The 16,263-nt window shown below is 43.5% G+C and overlaps 1 protein-coding gene across 2 annotated transcripts in view; it reads right to left on the reverse strand.

Moving 5' to 3' along the window:
* Positions 1 to 5,878: 5,878 nt before the first annotated feature.
* CNIH3 (cornichon family AMPA receptor auxiliary protein 3) overlaps positions 5,879 to 16,263 on the reverse strand; it is a gene marked incomplete at both ends in the record, with an annotated part of 56,450 nt that continues 46,065 nt past the window's right edge. For both annotated transcript variants that reach the window (XM_082480473.1, XM_082480472.1), the window contains 2 exons: positions 5,879 to 5,906; positions 15,292 to 15,435. In XM_082480473.1, the coding sequence (XP_082336599.1) occupies positions 5,879 to 5,906; positions 15,292 to 15,435 (172 nt within the window). The remainder of the gene's footprint in view (positions 5,907 to 15,291; positions 15,436 to 16,263) is intronic.

Raw genomic sequence — 16,263 nt, forward strand, 5'->3', positions numbered from 1 at the left:
TAAAAATATTTCTAGAACTGTGATTTATTAAATTGCAGTAGAATAGTATCTGCAGCAAACAGCTTCATTCTTAGGTTGAGGTGTACCACTGAAACACATCATTAGAATTTTGCTACAGCATATTCATAGGTTATCTGGGAGAAAAAAAAAGAGAATGCTGTATTTTAGAGCAGTATTTTCCCTCCTTCCCACCTACAACTGCATTACCGTGCAGAACAAAAATAAATCAGAACAACGTGTTCATGAGCAATGAATGATCAAAAAACTCACCAGAGCAGGAATGTGGATTGAGAGTGCAAATTTCAGTGCAGCGTGAATGGCAGTCTAATATTTGTTGCTTCCAAAATAAAAAAAAAATCTTTCTTTATTTCAACCTTTTTATCTCCTGTTCTATTTGTAGCAACCCAAGCTACATTCAATAACATTTTTTGATTAACTAAAGTTACTGTGGTTGGGTTTTTTCTGTTTTTAACTTCTATTGTCCTCTTAATGGAAATTGCACAATGCTAAGGGGGGCTCACATGAACTAAGAGACAATATTTCCATTAATTTCCATGAAGCCAAATTTTTACCAAGTTGGTATAACTTTCTATGACCTTCTGGCATGAGCACTGAAATGTTACACTTGTCCCTCTGAAATGCACATTCCTCTTCAATCAATATAATTGAGTTAAATAGATGTGATATCAGGATCTAAAACATGGGATCCCTTCTGGCAAAACTCTAGGGACTTTTCAGTGTGAAACTATTTCCCATGTAGCTCTAAAGTAACGGACATTAACTGAAATCTATTGAAAACAACAGAAAATCTCCATTAAATTCAAAGATTTTGGACCGTGCCCTGTAAAAAAAAAAATTAAAAAAATGACAATATCTGTGTGAAGACAGAATGAAGAAAGGAAAAGCAACAGATTGCTAATACACATACTAATGTATGAGTAATCACGACCTCAACAGCAGTGCCAGATCATAATCACCTCAGTACAGTTCCTGTAAGAAGGTGTAGGTTGAAGAACTCTTTCTTCCACTTTCAGTGTCTTAGTGCAAAAGGAAGAGTATGGCCCAAGGAAACAGATGGAAAAATGTTTCTGACAGCTTAAGTGCAGTTAATTATTTGTAGGCGAAGCATTCTGCTATCAGCATTGATTTGCTGTATCTGAAACTGAAACAGTCATAGCAGCAACAATTTTATTCAGCATCGCTGCAATTACCTGACTATAAATAGGACCGTCAGAACCACAGAGCAACACCTTGCCAATGGGGCTACCTTTTCATCACTTCCAGGAACAGGTAGCTGTAGGCCAGCACACTGTCTAGCTACCCCTTTGGTTAGCAGCTCGTTCAGGTCTCATCCTCTCACATTTTTTTCCATCTTCTACCTTTTTCCTTTAAGCAGATTCAACAGTTATGAAAAAAAAAAAAAAGAAAGAAAAGTATATGTATGGAAAGATTTCACAAGCTATGCATCACCATTCTCACTTTACAGATGGTGCAAATGAGCAAAATGAATACTCATTTAAGCGTGTGCTCATTGCACGCCTGTTTGAAGGAGCAGCGAGAGATGATGTATTTTCTTATTACTTTTGTGGCATTTAGCTGTATCACCAGAGCACATGAGACATGAAAACTGCTGCTCCTAAGTAACGATACTCACCTTTCCAGGAAAAGAGGTAGGAAAAGAGAAGGGTTGGGGAGGAAATGTCTAGCCCTAACCAACCAACAAGGAGGAACTGGAGACAAAAGAGATAGCTTAGATTACTTCTCCCTTAAAAGAGTGACATGGGGAAGAGACTGCCTTGTGACCAAAGATCACAGCATTTTTTCTGTTCTTCATCAACAGCTATGCAGTTCTTTACTTCCCTTGCTTTGGTCAAAGTATGCTTAGCTTGTGTTTAGCCAGATACATGTCCAGGGATTCAGAGGGCAACACATACCTTGTATTCCTCATTCCTCCTTCCTCTATTTGTGCTGCTTTTCTTAGACGTGGCTGGCAAGTCTAACAAAGAAAATGACAAATCTGGTCTTGAGAACATCCCCTATAGGTGAATACAACTGTTCAGAGGCCAGACCACACAGACACAACACAGAAGAATCCAGGGCAAATATCCGGACTTTTTACAGTAATCATCCACTCCTGTTATATAACAACACAGCAATTTGACTTTAGAAAAAAAAATCTGGGGTTTTTGTACTCTTTGATAAATCCAGGGAGACAATTCTGACATTCTAAGAAAATTACTAATTTGAAAATCAGTACGATTATGGTATTGAAGTCTACCTGCCACTACAGCAGCACCACCGCATAACAGTTTAGCAATGGACTACAGCTAAGTACTGGCAGTCTATTGGAGTAACCCAGCAAGATAGCGCAAGGCACCTGGGTAGCAACACAGAGCAAGGAACATGGTGAGGGCTGCTGTATCTTCCTCTACTCTTTGTGAAGTCCACAGCACTAGCAGCTTCTTGATACTGCCAGACACCTTAGGAGGTCTCATTACTCTTGAGTTTTGGGTTGGAAATACCTGCTTTACATTAAACTTCCTACAATTAATACTTTGGCCAGTATCATAAATTATTTCTGCTCAGGAGAAACTTCATTAAATTCAATGAAAGGGAAAGTATACTCATATTAAACATCTTTTTCCACTGACTTTAAATTAAGTTTTTTCTTGAAGAGAAACAAAATGCTATCGAGACTGGTGGGATTACTGTTTTTGAATAAGGATTATTGGAAAGAACTGAGAATGTTAGCTTTCATTGTCCAGACATAGTAAGGACTAGTTAGGGTAAGATACTCTCCAGAATACTCTGAACAGCAGTAATTATCCACTCTTAAGAAAGATTAATTTGACTGGAAAGACAACCGAGAGCTCCTGTAAAAGACATAGAGAATGGAGAGCTTTTCTATGGGAGAATGGAAAAAGAGACTGGTCACTTTGAATGGAATGGAGGCTGGAAAGGACTGCGCTCTATATATACACCAGGGTCTTAAGCAGCATGAGAAAAGGTGTATTAGGTTAATGTTGGCTCAAAATCAAGCAGAATAAATTATCCAGGAGTAAATTTACTCTGGAAATGCAGAAAAATTTTCTAGTACCAGAGCAGTGAGATCCTGGAAATGCTTGCTTATAGCAGTAGTGGGATCAAACAAACTGTTCTGCTTTCAAGTGGAGTTTGATAAGTATATTGATAAAGTTGCCTGAAACTGAGAATGTGTTTCAAATGACCTAGCACATCCATACAAGCATTATGTCCTTGAAGTCACCTGATGTTACATTTAGAAGATCTAGGTATATAAGTGCTGCTTGCGTAAAGTCAAGAATTAGATACCAATGCTGGTTAGAATAATTCACAGAGCTTCTGCCCAGCAATTGACCTGCTGGGAGTCTAGCTTATGCCGAAATCTCAGGATCTGAAAATTGTGTGTTTTCCTGTAAGATGTGATCATACCTTCACGCATCCAGCCTCATAAAAAAGTGCCAGGCCTTTTGATGAAACTGACTTTAAAGCATGTATCTGAAACAGAAAACCTAAATTAATTTTTTTCCACCTTCTGTGCATCCTGGGAGATGCATGGAAAGATTCAGTCACCTGCTTAGAGTTCAGAGTTTTTTGAGGTAGCAAGATGCCTACAAGTTACCACTGTGATGCTGATTTGCTCTTGTGAATCGAGTTCCCTACACTTCTGTAGAACTAGATACTTCAGTCAGGATGTAGAGAATGAATTCAGTTGTCAGCTTTTTATGGGTTTTGCATTAACTTTACCATGGTAGCAGAGCTTTATCAGTTAGGTCTGTAACGACACAGTGAAGTTTCTTAGTTCAACCGCACTCCAACAGTATACAGCAGGGTCAGTGTGATTTCAAGAGCAGTTTAGCCTCTTCTGTAGTGGGTGCAAGCCAAACTAATGAACCATCAGAGCCCAAATTAGCTTCCCAACTAACCTGATTTGGCAGCTTTGTTGTGTGCTTCCAGAACTGGGAACACTATGCTGCAAGAAGTTAAGCTACATCCAGCAAGACCTACTGCCTATGTCTGTACTTGTAAATTAAAGAATGACAGCACTTGGCATGACTTGATCATCTATATGTCATTAGAATGGCCTCTGGTATAATTTTTGCGCAGACCAGCTAGCACTCTTCCAAGCAACGGCCAGGCATGATCTGGGAGTTGGCACAGGGCAGGAGCAGACAGTTTGCATGCACCAACTGTGCTTTGCAGGCTAACAGGACTGAATTTTGATTACATCGCCAGATCAAACCAGAAAGAGCCATGGCACTGTACACATGCAGTAACTCCAGACTCAGTTTGGACCCTGCCAGACATGAGATGACTCCATTAAGCCATTGTTTCTGCACCATGCTCTAAAACAGGGTATTTTGACACAGAGGCAGGGCTGAATGTGAGAGTGCATTTCTCTTGCTGAAATCCTATGCCCAGACTAAAAAGTCCTCAGAGTTTGGTCCAGGAACAATCTATTGGCTCTCAATAGCCAGACCAAATTTGGCAGAGTCAACAATGAGCTAGTGCTAACAAGACCAGCTGTAACCAAGCTGCGGTACAGATGGGCCTCACTGCACTGTTGTATGCGAGATATCTTACCAGCTCATTCACAACACAAGACCCAAGTGGTCTATATGCATGGACTGGTGCTAGTCTGGATCTTACAGGCTTGCCTGCTATCCAGGGCACCAGTGGCTGCATTGAAATACCTTAGTGACTTAGAGGGAATCAGCCCTGGTCCACTAGATTCAGCGCTGAAATATATTTAGCAGTGGTTCTGGACACTTGATGCCTTTGACCTGTCAATCAAACAGATTAACCTAAAATATAAATAGATTGTGAGTATTTATGTAGATGTGTATTTGTATATACATATATATATAAAGATATACAGCACATATATATGAATTTAAATGTGAATTATATGACAAAATTTTAAAACTTTTAAATTATAAAACACAACATCTTTCAATATGAACCTCATACAAGACAAAGATTTTGTTCATTCATTTCAGCTCAAATTTGACAGTGGAAATAAAGCTGCAAAACAGAATTACAGACCACAACTAGCTGGTCCAGTATTTTGTTATCCAGCATTGTGATGAATATAATACCTCTGTTACAATCCTCTTTAATATATGTAGCTTTTACTTATTTTTTGCAGTCAGAGGAACATTGTTCTTATAAGTGCATCACAAATGAAGTACAGAAATATACTGGCTGTTCACCTACAGGAATAGCATATCATTAGAAAACAGCAACTGCAAATTATTTTGTTATTGTTGTTATGGGTGCGGAAAAAAAAAACACCGAAGCAATTCTACAAGATCCAACATCCCTGTTTGATTAGTGTCACGTGAATATCCCTGCAAAACAGCCACATGTTTTATCCGAACTCCAGTCAGTGCTCATTTTCAGAAGGTGTTGTATAGCTGTTCTTTCCATGCAAGATGATCTTGCCCTCTGCTTCCTCAGTCCAAAACTGTCATTAAGAAAAGAAACTTTGCTCCCTGGAAGACAGTAGGGGCTACAGTTTATAATGAATCCACATAACCGAGCAGTATTATCCCTGAAGAGGTGAATAGTTCTGTAACTTGGCCCACCTTGTTGCATTTTTTTTTTTTTTGCTTTGTTTGGGTTTTGAAAGTCATTTACTGTGCCACACAGAGAAACAGGAGATAAACAGAGTTAACTCAGCCATTCTCCCATCTTATTCTGCTGATTCTTGCTGGGTCTTTCTTTCACATACTCTATTTACTTCTTGGGTTCAAAGTTTTCATCTCTGCTTTTTTTTTTTTGATCATGTATCACTTGGCTCACCCATCCTTGCACCTCCAGCCTTTGTTGTTTTCAGTCTTTAATGATGATCTTTCGGTTAAGAGCTCACCAAAGTGTAGATCATGCTGAATGTAAAAGAAAGACACAATATGAAAGTATTCTTTTGATGTATACAGAGCACTTTGATTTTTATAACCCTTTGCTGTCTCTTCCTCAGGTCTGACTGTAATGGCCTGTGCTTTCCTTTGCATTCTTTCCATGTCTCTAAAACATCTTAATTATGGTGTATTCAAGATGGGTATCAAAAAGCACTCAAGAAATAACAAATTCATTATCGACATCCTACTGCACCACAAGCTGTGTTTGAGCTTATTGAAGTGCAGTCTGATGTCTGAATTTCAACAGTGAAGAAACAAAACCATTTGGCTTTAGCGTGTTTGATCTTTAAAACTTCAACTAGCAACTCTCAGCAGGGCAGGCAAGTTTTCCCTTGAAACTGCATTATTTTGTTTCCTTGGGAAAAAACTCCATGCAATAGAAGAAACAAAAAATGCAGAGACCAGCTGGAGTGAATCTGTACATATTAAATGCAACTTTGGAAAGCAAAGAAATCACAGTATATTGCTACGACTCCATTTCACAGCAATTCTAAGTCTGACAATACCCAGGAAGACACAGCAAAAGTGAATGTAACTAATACTATTTTATTTAGCACCAGGCAGTGGATTTTGGGTTATGACCACATTTTAGAATGAAAGAAGTGGGGCTCAGAGGAAGCTGCACAACAGTAGAGTCCCCGCAGAAATGCCAGACCACGCTATATAGCTGACTTTGACAGGGTCTTTTAGCCAACACAAAAACGTGGGCTTAAAAATGCTTCTCTCCCCAGCCATGCCTTGCGATGTCTCCTTGCACTACAAACAGAGCTTGTCTAGCATACCTGCCATGCTTCACCCCCTGTGAAGAGGACTGGTGGGCAAAGGCACTCAGCCCAAACCCACAAAGCTACTGGTAAACTCCTGCTCAGATTCTCCTGCCCCATCCATCTCTGTGAGTTAGGCACCTAGCAGCTTCTGTGAGTCTGGACCCTTCTGCTTTCTGCCTCCCTCTCATGTATGCAGACACAGGCACATATACGTGCACATATGTCCTGGTTTGAGGTAAAACAGAACCAATTTTGTTCAGTAACTTCGCTTCTTAGCTGGGCCTCTTCTAACAACTGAAATTAACTGCATATTGTGCAGACAGTGTTCACTCTCTCAGAGTGATAAGGCCAATTGTTTATAGCTGATGCCCAGGCATGGTATGCAGAGAGGCTCCTGCTTACACTTATTGTCATAACAGCCAAGGCCAACCAACTTTGTTATGTGCCACGTTGGAGGGTCGGAAGCGGAAAAGCATAGTGGGGTCCCACCTGCAGGGAGGAGCGGACAGGACAGGTGACCCAAAACTGACCAACAGGGTATTCCATCCCATCTGCCTCATGCTCAGTATAAAAGCTGAGGGACCAAAGGGTCAGGGGCTCTTCCTTCAATGGCCGACATCTGAGGAGGACTCTCTCTGCCTGTGATCCCAATCCTGACTCCAGATCCGGAATCCAGTTCCCGTCCGTTACTGAGTCCAGCCTGGGACTGCCCCAGTGCCAGCCGGTGACGTGATTGTCATCTCGGGAGCTTGATACGGTTTTGTATATATTTTTCATTATTTCTTTTTATTTTATTATTAATATTTCATTAAAGTAGTTTAGTTTCTTCTAAACTCTTAAGTCTCTTTTTCCTCCTCTGCCTCTCTCTTTGTAGAGGGGTAGAGGGGAGCATCTGTCGGTCCCATCTGGGGTCCTTCGGGTCCCCAGTGGTGGATTTGGCCTAAACCACGACAGATTAATTGGCGCCCAACGTGGGGCACGAACAGTGCTCCACCAGAGCTGTGATAAATTGTCCAAATAGTTTGAATTCCAACTTGCTCAGAGATTAGAACAGACAGCTTGCATTATGTCGTTCTTAGAGGAAATCATGTATCATGCCTTTAAACAGCTTTGTTGGACCTTAATGCAGTCAGCTTGGTCTAACCTGTCAAATGTGTTGCAAACTTCATTTATTCTTTGTCTTTTTATGCGAAGGTTTAAAGTTGCTGTTTTGGTGTGGTTCGCAATTCAGATGTATAACACGATGAGTTGGGTAACGGCTCTACCTGTATATCTCGGGCATCAGGTGATGGATTCTGTTATTAATTATACTGTCGGTTCTACCTGGGGAATGTTTACTTCGCCCTTTGATACTTATGCTAATGTGACACCCTCAGAGCTGGGGCATGGAAACCTTCTGGGCTCTGAGGATAAGGACTGGTACCTTGTTAAGATCGTGATTTTGTTGTCGGTGCTTCTGAATGTGGTGCAGGGGTGGTTTCATGTGACCCATCGGTGCAGGGGTAGCTGTAGGGTACCGTGCGCTGCCGCCACTCAGACCCGCGCAGCCGCTCGGCGATCTGCAGCGGCACAAACCGCGGCCCCGCCCGGCCCGGTCGCAGCCGCCCCCCCCAGAGCGACGGCAAAACCGGCAGCCGCCCCCCCCACCGCAACGGCACAGGCGCCTCCTCCGCCGCCGCCGCCTGCAACGGCACCGGCACCACCGCCGCCGCCGCCTGCAACGGCACCGGCACCACCGCCGCCGCCGCCTGCAACGGCACCGGCACCACCACCGCCTGCACCGGCACCACCGGCAGCCGCCCCCCCAACCACCACGGCACAGGCGCCTCCGCCGCCGCCGCCTGCAACGGCACCGGCACCACCGGCAGCCGCCCCCCCCACCGCAACAACACCGGCCCCTCCGCCGCCTGTCCCGGCACAAGCTACTGCAGCCACTACAACCAGTACCAAACCTACTCAAACTCCATCAAAATCGGTACAAGCTGCCCCGGTAACCAGGAGGAAGAAGAAGAGGTCAACTCCTTCCCCTACTCCTTACGACAAAGACCACCTCAAGTCAGATAGCTTGGGGGAGGGTTCTGAAGAAGATCCAGGGGAGGGTCCTTCAAGACCAGATAAGGGAAAGAGACCTTTGAAAACAGACAGAGGCGAGAGTCCTTCTAGAGCAGATGCTGGAGAGGCCCCTTCTAGGGCAGCCTCACCACAGGAGGACTCAGATGTAGAGGTAGTTGTTAAATCCTTCTCTATGAAAGATCTGAGAAATATCAGGAAGGACTTTAGTCGTCATGAAGGTGAAACACTTGTCTCCTGGTTGCTCCGATGCTGGGATAATGGGGCAGATACCCTAGATTTAGATGGCAGAGAAGCTAGGCAATTGGGAAACCTGGCCAAGGATGGAGGTATTGATAAAGAGATTGGGAGAAAGACAAGCACTCTCAGTCTCTGGAGGCGACTGGTGTCAGCCATAAAGCGCAGGTATCCCTTTAAGGACGATATCGAATGCCGTCCAAGTAAATGGACCAACATGGAAAAAGGTATTAAGTACCTGAGAGAAATGGCTGTGCGAGAGGTGATTTATAGTGACGGGCAAGTGATTGTAGACCCTGATGAAATGCCATGCAAACGATCTATGCTAAAAAAGTTTGTACAAAGTGCACCATCAACATATTCCCACACATTGTCAACAATGGTCTGGGGAGGATCTGATACTGACACCCCAACTGTAAATGAAGTGGTTAATAAGGTACGACAGTATGAAGACAGTCTCTCTCGTCCCTTTTCTGTGGCAGCCATAGAAAAGCTGACTGTGACCACCGAGAAAATGACTGAGAAAATGACTGAGAAGCTGACTGTGACCACCGAGAAAATGACTGAGAAACTGACTGAGAAAATAGAGCAAATGACCCAGAAATTAGTTGAGCAAACCGATAAACTGTTTGATAAACTAACCAAGGTGGAGGAAAAACTCCATTCTTTCCCTGTACAGACTCATGTTGCAGCTGCTAAGAGGAAACGCCCTCCTACTCAAGAGAAAAAACACCTTCCGACTCAAGACAAATCAAACCCGATGCGAGATATCCTGTGGTTTTGCCTCTGTGAATATGGTGAAGACATGAAGAAGTGGGATGGAGAACCTACCTCAGCCCTACAGGCACGGGTGCTAGAGCTGCAAAATGAAGCAGGTAGAAGAAAGGATTCTTACAGGAAGAAGGCTGCTCCAACCTACGGTAGGCGATCCTACGGACCAGGTAGGAACCAATATGATAATCGTAGGTACTACGGTCAACATTAGAGGTGCCCTGCCTCCAGCCAGGAGGAGGAGAGGGACAACCGAGTTTATTGGACTGTGTGGATTCGATGGCCTGGCACATTAGAGCCACAAAAGTATAAAGCCCTAGTGGACACTGGTGCACAGTGTACCCTATTGCCATCGAATCATAAAGGGGCAGAAACTGTCACCATTTCTGGAGTGACAGGCGGATCTCAAGAACTGACTGTATTAGAGGCTGAAGTGAGCCTAACTGGGAATAAATGGGAGAAACACCCCATTGTTACTGGTCCAGATGCTCCGTGCATCCTTGGCATAGACTATCTCAAGAGAGGGTATTTTAAAGACCCAAAAGGGTATCGGTGGGCTTTTGGTATAGCAGCTGTAGAGACTGAGGATGTTACACAGCTGTCTACCTTACCCGGTCTTTCAGATGACCCTTCTGTTGTGGGACTGCTGAGGGTTGAAGATCAGCAGGTGCCAATTGCTACTGCCACGGTGCATCGACGACAGTATCGCACCAACCGAGACTCCCTGATTCCCATCCATAACCTGATTCGCCGGCTAGAGAGCCAAGGAGTGATCAGCAAAACTCGCTCACCCTTTAACAGCCCTATATGGCCAGTGCGAAAGTCTGATGGGGACTGGAGATTAACAGTAGACTATCGTGGCCTGAATGAAGTTACACCACCACTGAGTGCTGCTGTGCCAGATATGCTACAACTTCAGTATGAACTGGAGTCAAAGGCAGCCCAATGGTATGCTACAATTGACATTGCTAATGCCTTTTTCTCTATTCCTTTAGCAGCAGAGTGCAGGCCACAGTTTGCTTTCACCTGGAGGGGTGTCCAGTACACCTGGAATCGACTGCCCCAGGGGTGGAAACACAGCCCTACTGTTTGCCATGGACTGATCCAGACTGCACTGGAGAAGGGTGGAGCTCCAGAACACCTACAATACATCGATGACATCATTGTGTGGGGTAAATCAGCAGAAGAAGTTTTCCACAAAGGTAGGAAAATAATTAAGATTCTTCTGAAAGCAGGTTTTGCCATTAAAAGAGGTAAGGTCAAGGGACCTACACGAGAAATCCAGTTTTTGGGAATCAAGTGGCAAGATGGCCGTCGCCAGATCCCAATGGATATAATTAACCGAATAACATCTATGTCCCCACCTACTAACAAAAAAGAAACACAAGCCTTTTTAGGTGTTGTGGGTTTCTGGAGAATGCATATTCCAGGTTATAGCCAGATTGTGAAACCTCTCTATGAAGTGACTCGAAAGAAAAATGAGTTTATGTGGGGCCCTGAGCAACGACAAGCCTTTGAGCAAATTAAACAAGAGATTGTGCATGCAGTAGCCCTTGGACCAGTCCGAACTGGACGGAACATTAAAAATGTGCTCTACACCGCAGCCGGGGACAATGGCCCTACCTGGAGCCTTTGGCAGAAAGCACCAGGGGAGACTCGAGGTCGACCCCTGGGATTCTGGAGTCGGGGATATAAAGGCTCCGAGGCCAACTATACTCCAACTGAGAAAGAAATCTTGGCAGCATACGAAGGAGTTAGAGCTGCTTCAGAAGTAATTGGTACTGAGGCACAGCTCCTCCTGGCGCCCCGATTACCAGTACTGGGCTGGATGTTCAAGGGTAAAGTCCCTTCTACTCATCATGCCACCGATACTACCTGGAGTAAGTGGGTTGCCTTAATCACGCAGCGAGCTCGAATAGGAAACCCAAATCGCCCAGGAATCGTAGAAGTGATCACAAATTGGCCCGAAGGCAAAGACTTTGGGATGCCACCAGAGGAGGTGGTGACACGTGCTGAGGAAGCTCCACCATATAATGAACTCTCAGATAATGAGAAACAGTATGCCTTGTTTACTGATGGGTCTTGTCGTATTGTAGGAAAACATCGAAGGTGGAAAGCTGCTGTATGGAGTCCTACACGACGAGTCGCGGAAGCTGCTGAAGGACAAGGTGAATCGAGTCAATTTGCAGAGGTAAAAGCCATCCAGCTGGCATTGGACGTTGCTGAACGAGAAAAGTGGCCAATACTCTATCTTTATACTGACTCATGGATGGTGGCAAATGCTCTGTGGGGGTGGCTAAAGCAGTGGAAGCAGAGCAACTGGCAGCGCAGAGGTAAACCCATCTGGGCTGCTGAGCTGTGGCAAGATATTGCCGACCGGCTAGCAAACCTAGTCGTAAAGGTACGTCACGTAGATGCCCATGTACCCATGAGTCGGGCCACTGAGGAACATCAAAACAATCAGCAAGCGGATCAGGCTGCTAAAATTTTCCAGACAGACTTGGACTGGGAACATAAAGGTGAACTATTCTTAGCTCGGTGGGCCCATGACACTTCAGGTCATCAAGGAAGGGATGCAACATATAAATGGGCACGTGACCGAGGCGTGGATTTAACCATGGACGCTATTGCGCAGGTTATCCATGACTGTGAAACATGCGCCGAAATCAAGCAAGCTAAACGGTTAAAACCTTTGTGGTATGGGGGACGATGGCTGAAATATAAATATGGGGAAGCTTGGCAAGTTGATTACATCACACTCCCTCAAACTCGCCAGGGTAAGCGCTATGTGCTTACAATGGTGGAAGCAAGCACAGGATGGTTGGAAACCTATGCCGTACCTCATGCCACTGCCCGGAATACCATCCTGGGCCTTGAAAGGCAAGTCTTGTGGCGACATGGCACGCCAGAAAGAATTGAGTCAGACAATGGGACTCATTTTAAAAACAATCTTATAAGTAATTGGGCAAAAGAACATGGTATTGAGTGGATATATCATATCCCCTATCATGCACCAGCTTCTGGGAAGATTGAGCGATACAATGGACTGTTAAAAACCACCCTAAAAGCTATAGGAGGTGGAACCTTTAAAAATTGGGACAAGCATTTACAACAAGCTACCTGGTTAGTTAACACCAGGGGATCCATCAATCGAGCTGGTCCTGCTCAATCAGACCTTTTACATACTGTAGAAGGGGATAAAGTCCCTGTGGTGCATGAAAGGAATTTGTTAGGGAAAACTGTTTGGGTTTTTCCTGCTTCAGGCAAAAGCAAACCCATTCGTGGGACTGTTTTTGCCCAAGGACCTGGATGTACTTGGTGGGTGATGCTGAAGGATGGAGAAGTTCAATGTGTACCTCAAGGGAATTTAACCCTTGGTGAGAATACACAATCCTAAGCTGTATGATACTGATCACTACATAATACTAACAGTGTTCAATAAGTGTTTTTCAGAATAACACAGTGGTGATGAAACCTGAGCTAACTTCATCAAGTGGCGTCCAGCAAGCTCTTCAAGATGAACATGCTACCCATGGACACAAACTAGAATGAATTTTGTACCATCTTTACTGCCCTGAGATGAGATCCTGCAATCATGAACTAAATGGACTTAAAATTTTGTATATAAACATAAACCGTAGATGAGTGACCGGCATATATCCATATCATATATAACTATGTGTGTGTAAATTTGATGTATAAAAGTAATAGTAATCTGAGCAAGATGCAAATGGTATGGAATAAGGGGTGGAATGTCCTGGTTTGAGGTAAAACAGAACCAATTTTGTTCAGTAACTTCGCTTCTTAGCTGGGCCTCTTCTAACAACTGAAATTAACTGCATATTGTGCAGACAGTGTTCACTCTCTCAGAGTGATAAGGCCAATTGTTTATAGCTGATGCCCAGGCATGGTATGCAGAGAGGCTCCTGCTTACACTTATTGTCATAACAGCCAAGGCCAACCAACTTTGTTATGTGCCACGTTGGAGGGTCGGAAGCGGAAAAGCATAGTGGGGTCCCACCTGCAGGGAGGAGCGGACAGGACAGGTGACCCAAAACTGACCAACAGGGTATTCCATCCCATCTGCCTCATGCTCAGTATAAAAGCTGAGGGACCAAAGGGTCAGGGGCTCTTCCTTCAATGGCCGACATCTGAGGAGGACTCTCTCTGCCTGTGATCCCAATCCTGACTCCAGATCCGGAATCCAGTTCCCGTCCGTTACTGAGTCCAGCCTGGGACTGCCCCAGTGCCAGCCGGTGACGTGATTGTCATCTCGGGAGCTTGATACGGTTTTGTATATATTTTTCATTATTTCTTTTTATTTTATTATTAATATTTCATTAAAGTAGTTTAGTTTCTTCTAAACTCTTAAGTCTCTTTTTCCTCCTCTGCCTCTCTCTTTGTAGAGGGGTAGAGGGGAGCATCTGTCGGTCCCATCTGGGGTCCTTCGGGTCCCCAGTGGTGGATTTGGCCTAAACCACGACAACATACGGATAGAAAACTTTGTTGTCAAAAGTATTTAGAAGTAATATTGAGAAATACCAGCCTGCAGCAATGACTCCTCAAGATATGGGGAACAACAGAACAGATAACAGACCAGTGATCAAAGGAGAAATAATATTTAACTTCCAGCATACAAACCTGCCTTACCAGAGGGATTACTGCATGCAAGACTGGCTTGAAAAGGCACTGTATGTGAATACATTATAGAAGAAGTAAAAGAAAGGTGTCATAAAACACCACCTCCATTTAAAGTGTGTTAACCTTTGTTGTCAAGTAGTTTTATGGTGACTAAAAGCATACGGATTCTGCCAAGGCCTTACCTCCAATATGGTCCTCATGTATTCTTGCACTGGAAATTTGTGTCTATGCACTAAGGACACCTGATAGCTGAAAGAGGCAGCGGGGACAACACACAACTGGGGTACATATCTTCAAGCATGTACTTAAAGTAGGGGTTTGGACCACACGCAGCCTTACCCTGTCATGAAAGGGAGGTTGTAGGAATGACAACAGGCATGGTGCACCCCACGTTCCCACGCACCATCTACCTACCCATTTACTTACCACCTTGAGCATCACTACACTGGCAGCTGTAGTATTTTTATGATTCTTTTGAATCATAAGAAAAAAAATCAGCTGGTATAGCACAGAATAGAATATGATCCTAAACCTGTACATTATAATCTTTATTTGATGTGATGTCGTTATCATAACATTTGCTATTTCACCCACCCTGAGAGACTATGCAGAAGAGCAAACATTTTTCCCTTGGGTTGGCCCTCGGGCCTGGCTCAGACCTTAGATAAATGCTTAATATTCTGTACCAAAGTGTCAGCAGATATAAGCACATGCTGTTGTAAGAAGGCATGCTTCCCTGAATCAAGACCAGAAGCAAGTTTTGTAAGACTAAGGAAACAGGCCAGTTGGTTCCTGTCATTCCTAAATACAACTTCACATGTCAAATGAAAAGAAGCTGCTACTTCCTTAGTGAAATGACCACTTACCAGTACAGATAGTAGAAGAAGGAAAGGAGATAGAAAGCTAGCTTACACCAGGCCTCCTTTTGACAGTAACTCAAGGTATCTGCATTCATGACTGCAGGTGGATCATATGCTAGCTCTGAACTATCTGCTGGGCAACGAAAATACCTGAAAGAGCAGGAGAAGACATCTGGAATGACTCTGTAACTTTCTGTACTAAATATGTGCAGATACACACCCTCCTGATCACCAGCTCAGAAATTCACCTCTCTTTTTCAAGCCTCTATTTCCAAACATTAAAATCAGGGCACTCGTCTAAGCAGGCCATTCGTATAGAACCAAGCAATTAATGAATACGGACTTTCTGTGTTTTATTAATTCTTTAGATTGAAACATTCTCCCTTCCTATAGTTATTTCTGGCTTACTCACTAATAACTTACATACTGTGAGTGTCAATATGTGGCGGCTTGTGATCACAGCATGGAGGAAGGATTACTGGGCTTTAACTGCATCTACAGAACTGATTTCAGACACGATGAAAGGTGACAGTCCCAACCAACTGATAGCTCAATTCCTTCATCTCTGAAAAGTCAAAAACTCAACATGGAGTAATATAAGAGCTGGCTGACTAATGTTTTCTACACATAGCACTGCTTAAAAATTTATCATCCAAATAATTTTAATTGGCAAATGTTTTTCTTCTTACATAGGAGAAATTTCTAATTATTCTCAGCAATGACTGGATGTTTGAGAAAATCCTGACAAAAAAACTTTTTTTGGTAAAAGAGCTGTCTCAGTTACTTTGCAGTAAAAAGCAAAAACAAACCAAAAAAAAGTCCTCAACAAAGTTAATGAACTGCTTTAAGATAAGGACAAATCAGATTAAATACTATTATTTCTGTTGCTTTGAAATAACAATGTGACCACTGAAGATTGCTGGGATTGCTTATAGATAGATAGATAAACAGAGAGTTGGATAGATAGATATAAAACCC

The sequence above is a fragment of the Vanellus vanellus genome, assembly GCF_965231255.1.
Source record: "Vanellus vanellus genome assembly, chromosome: 3".
NCBI classification, from domain to species: Eukaryota; Metazoa; Chordata; class Aves; order Charadriiformes; family Charadriidae; genus Vanellus; species Vanellus vanellus.